We start from the raw sequence: 5,251 nt of genomic DNA, 5'->3' as shown, positions 1-5,251 counted from the left end.
TTATTGTATATAAGCAACTATAACAGTAATATCATCAATTTTTCCTCCTTTATGTTGGCCCTTAGATGCTCTAGCAAATGGTGTATCTGCAAATCTATCAAATGAATTATACAAAGCAATGTTCCCAATTTGACTAGCCAATTCCTCTGCCTTTAAATTCTGTTCTATCGCTCTTTCGACAATTTCCTCTATCTGACTTTCAAATATATTATCGAGCATCCCATCCGTCCCAACCATCAAAATATCATCTTTCTCAACGTTTAGTTCCATCTCCTGAGCAACGCTCGGATTATCTGAATTATAGTTTCCCAATTGATACGGACATCCAAATCCTCGTTGTTGTACTGGTGACTTGTATATGATTTTTCCCTTTCTGATTAGTAAAAATCCACTATCACCAACGTTAGTAGCAAGTATAGTATTTTTGACGGAGTTAAGAGTTATAATACAAGCCGTAGACGATCCTTTTGAATTTGTGTTTTTGTAAGCTTGATCAAGAACCCTTTTAGGGTTCACATGACCTTTCATTGATTCATCATATGTAGCGATAAGCGAATTCTTCATAAGCTCTCTCGCGTATATTCCAGAGTCAATCCCCTGTCTCGCCCAACCACCAACACCATCAGCAACACCAATAGTTTGGTATAATTCATGTATGAAGTGTGCATCTTCACCTAAAGGCTTATTTGGATCGTCTTTAGGTAAGTATAAAGATCCAAAAACCATTTTTAGGCATGGTAATTTGTTACTAATAAATTCCGAAATATTATTTTCATGAGAAGAGAAGTCGAGATATCTCTTGTAGCATGGCAAGTTGAAAAGTTTATCGATGGAAGAACATTGATCATGGCCTAATGATGAAATACATGCAGCCATTGTTAATGTTGATTGAAAAACTTTGGGAAGTAAAAATTATGTAATGGAAATAGCTAGGGTTATATATATATAACAACTAATATGTATATACACATACGTTATTCTATTCTATGTAGAAAAGGTTATGAAATAACAAATTTTGGTAACTTTTTAATATATGAAAATTTTAGAAAATAGCATATAGTAATTAATCTTTACTTTAGACAAAGTTTTATGGAAATTATCTAGAAGGTTCTTACGTAGTTAGGTAGTTAAAAAAAAAAGTGAGATTTTAATTTAAAACTTTTTTGGAAACTTTTCTTATCAACGGAGAAATAAATTTTCCAACTAAGAATTTATAACAAAATTAGATACAATGATTTTTGGAAAGACGATTAATTTTTTTTTTTATGATTTTTGATATTTTAAATTATTTTTTATAATAATATATATTTTAGATAGTTTTTTAAATAGTATATATTACTCTCTTTATTCCAAGTATATATTGTTGTTTGCTTTCTAAATTTCTTTCAATTTGGATACCTAATGATTTAGTAAAAGCTTCTCATTAAAATTGTCATAGAAAAAGATTTCTTTTAACCAATTATAAAAGAATCGATTTTTTTATATAGTTCATTTACATAGGATTGAATGCGTTTATTTGTTAGAATAAAATTTTGCATCTATAATTTTTCCTTATTTGAACTATATAAAAAATCGCTAACATTTAAAATTTTAAAATCACTTTTTTTTACTTTATGTAAATCTTACGTGGTAAACAAAATTAATTAATTAGAGATATTAAAGAAACAAGTTCACGTGTTTCAAAGTAAATATGCCCTTTAATTTAATTTTAGATGACATTTATGCCCTTTATTTAAAAGTGTATACAAGTAAACACTTAACTTTATATAAAATTGAACAAGTAATCACATGTGTGAATAAAATTTCAACTTAATGTTTGTGCTTCTATAATAATTACAAATTACTTTATAATAACATGAATTGAGTTCTCAATTCAGAAAAAGGCATAATACATTATCATATACCTTTTAAAATGGCAAATGACATCTATACCTGTCACGACCCAAAATTGGACGTGATGACACTCGTCTTATCCTACCAAGACAAGTCAGCTTAAAACTCAACAATTACAATAATATGCGGAAAATTTTTTCAATAAGCTAATTTATAACCCAAAACCTGGTTGTCACGTGTACAAGCCTCTATAGTATTACAATTGATTCAAAAGAAAAACTCAAGTCTCAAATGAACTTGTTTCTAGAATAGAACAAGATCATAATTATGGAGAAGAAAGTCTGCTGAGATGGAAATAACTACCTCACAAATCTCCAAGAAGCCTCGGAAAAGAAGAGAATGACAAGTACAACAAAAATCCAGGCTCATAACCTACAAAAAAAATTGTAGAAGCAAGGGGTGAGTACCAAACACACGGTACTCAGCAAGTAAACCTCTAAACACAAGCTAAGGGGATGAAATACGGGTACTCCTACCAACCCCAACCGAACCTCCACAACTATAACCTGCATTAAAATCAACCCAACCTAACGGCTCACAGTTTACATAGCACGTATCTCAACAACAACACTTAGACAAATTACATATCCTCAACAACAACACTTCAACAAATTATATATCCGCAATAACAAGCTCAATATTGATCAATCACAAGTTCCACAGAAAGGCAATCAGAAGATCAGCAAAACACGATATCAAGTTCACTAATGATAAGTATGTGCAATGCAATGGAATGCAATGTCAAGTATAATGATGCATGTCTGACCTAGTGATACACACCCGCTGTCTCTCAGTCCGGGACCCATGGGGGACATATCTGTCCATGCATCTGTCGCGGCGCACGACACGACCCTCGATAATAGTAACCATCGCGGCGCGCGATACGTCCCTCGAAATATAGTATCCATCGTGGCGCGCGATACGTCCCTCGAAATGGTACATTCTCTTAAGTACCCATTCTTTCTCAATGCACATAATACTTGTCACAACCAATGCCTCAGAATAATGCAGATGACAAGTTCACACAAATAATGAGGAGATGACCATTTTTATAACATCGCACAATTCACAACCACATAAACATGAAGTTACATCAACAATGATTCAACAAGTCTTCAACCCTTTCTCAACACATCACACATAAATAATTAATCACATTGCCTTTTGTTATCCCCATTTTTTTCATCATTAGAATTTATCAATGTGGACAAGTCAACCCATCACCAATCTCGTTACTCCCAAACATATACCACAAGTAAATACACGCATTTCATACACTTAACAAGAGTTTAGAAATCCACTTGCCTGAATCCAACAAGAATTTACTCCAGAACTTGAGTCTTTTCCATTTGTTGAACTTCCAACTCAAATAAATCTAGTCAAATAATTAACCACAATAAGATTCCAAAATCAAGAACACCCATATTACTACGTGTATAGTCATTAACTCAACCCCAATTTATAATCACGTTCCTAATCTTGATGCCAATTAATATTTCAAAACTCTCATATTCCTCAAATTCGAACCTTANTCATATTCCTCAAATTCGAACCTTGAGTTAAGTCATAATTCTCCAAACACTACAATCCTAATAATTTTCACATAATATAATACACCATAATATTTAATTAATATCTTAATATATCAAAACTTGAATCATAATAAGATAATAATAATAATAAGAAAATTCAAAGAAACAACAAAGTTAAGTTACGATCAAAATGACGAGAGTACCACTACTATTGAACCTCAAATAATATTCCCTTTATTCCTTTTTATCAATATTGTCAATATTAATAACGATAATTACATTATAACCTCAATCATTACAATATGATTGACCAGTAACTCATTCCAACATTACTGTAAGCAAATGTACCAATTTCTAATTTTCTTATTTCAAAACCGCTGTTGTTGTTTTTTTTTTCTTTTTCCTCTTCAAAACCAATATTAAATGAATACTAACAAATATTGTTACACATTAATTAAAAGAAATACTTATCACGGTAAATTATTTTCTTTTCAACTCACACACACACATACTAATATGTAGACTCTAATTCCTACAAGTCCAACTTAAATATTCATATACATACTAATTCTAATAGGAAAATGTAATCAAAGTCACCTGAGGCTACGAGAATATCCTTCGGAGTGCAGCATGAATGTGAAAATAATACAACAACTTCCATTTGCTTGCTACCGCCTCTAAGTAGTTTTCGCCAGAAAGTTTTTATCTTTTTTTTTTATTGTTTTATGCGTGACTGCTGCTGCTGTTGTTAGCAGCAGCTTTTAACCCTTTTTTTTTTCCTTTTCAATTGGGCTTAGCCCTTTGTTTTTTTTCTAATAGTTATTATTATTTTTATTATTATTATTATATTTTTCTTAAAATTAAGTATATTTATTTTCCTCTTATTATTTTATAAAACTTAATTAACTCTTAATTTATTTTAAAATTTATAGCACTCATTTCTACAAGTCATAAATTATTTATAAAAACTACTAAAATAATTAAATTTGGATAAATAGGTAAAATTCATAAAACGACTAAGGGGGTCGTTATAATACCCTCTAACATTGTCCGCGCACAAGTGAACACTTAAATTTGTATAAAACTAAACAACCAAACACATACATCTTCTGTGACATAATAATCATAGCATAATATAAATGTGCCCTTTAACTTGATCTCATTTTACATTTATGTCCTTCAACTTTGGGTATGCACGACTAAACACTTAAACTTGTATAAAGTTGAACAAGTAGACACACAGTCTTACGTGACATAATACACGTAGGACAAATAATGACATGTAGGACATATGTGTCTATTTGTTCAACTTTATATAAGTTAAAGTGTCTATTTGTGCACACCCAAAGTTGAAGGGCATAAATATGATTGAAGTCAAGTTAAACGATACTACACAGGACGAATGTGTCTATTTGGTCAATTTTATACAAGTTTAAGTGTCTACTTGTACATACCGGAAGTTAAAAGACATACAATGTCAGACAACTTTATGTATTATGCCATAAAAATTACTGAATTTTTGTGAATCCGTAAAATTAATTGAGGTACGTGTCAGTTAACCATAGACGAAAAATAATCTAGGCACGTGCAAACTGACCGCTATTAAGAGGTAGCAGGAATTAATGAGTCGAAAGTGGGCAAAACGTGGCTCGATCACCAAACCTATAAAAAGGAATAAGGACTTAGATTTGAAGAATCCAAATAAAAGGAGTTTGATTTCATAATAATAATAATAATTGCATGGATATAATAAATTATATGTAGTAAGTATGATCCGAAGAAAAAGAAAATAGTGAAACAAACATTACAAGGGAGAAGTTGTATCA

At 30.9% G+C, this 5,251-nt stretch overlaps 1 protein-coding gene across 1 annotated transcript; it reads right to left on the bottom strand.

The window, feature by feature from the left end:
• Positions 1–876, bottom strand: LOC107001614 (probable protein phosphatase 2C 55). The gene has a single exon (XM_015199589.1). The coding sequence runs from the start codon at positions 874–876 to the stop codon at positions 1–3; it is 876 nt and encodes a 291-aa protein (XP_015055075.1).
• Between the last annotated feature and the right edge of the window lie 4,375 nt (positions 877–5,251).

The sequence above is a fragment of the Solanum pennellii genome, chromosome 10 (genome assembly GCF_001406875.1).
Source record: "Solanum pennellii chromosome 10, SPENNV200".
In the NCBI taxonomy this organism is placed as follows: domain Eukaryota; kingdom Viridiplantae; phylum Streptophyta; class Magnoliopsida; order Solanales; family Solanaceae; genus Solanum; species Solanum pennellii.
The sequence above is the reverse complement of the archived record's forward strand: the minus strand, read 5'-3'. Positions and strand labels throughout refer to the sequence as shown.

Bases quoted from the DNA above. Each gene is read 5' to 3' on its own strand.
- LOC107001614 (XM_015199589.1), bottom strand. From the start codon at position 876: ATGGCTGCATGTATTTCATCATTAGGCCATGATCAATGTTCTTCCATC.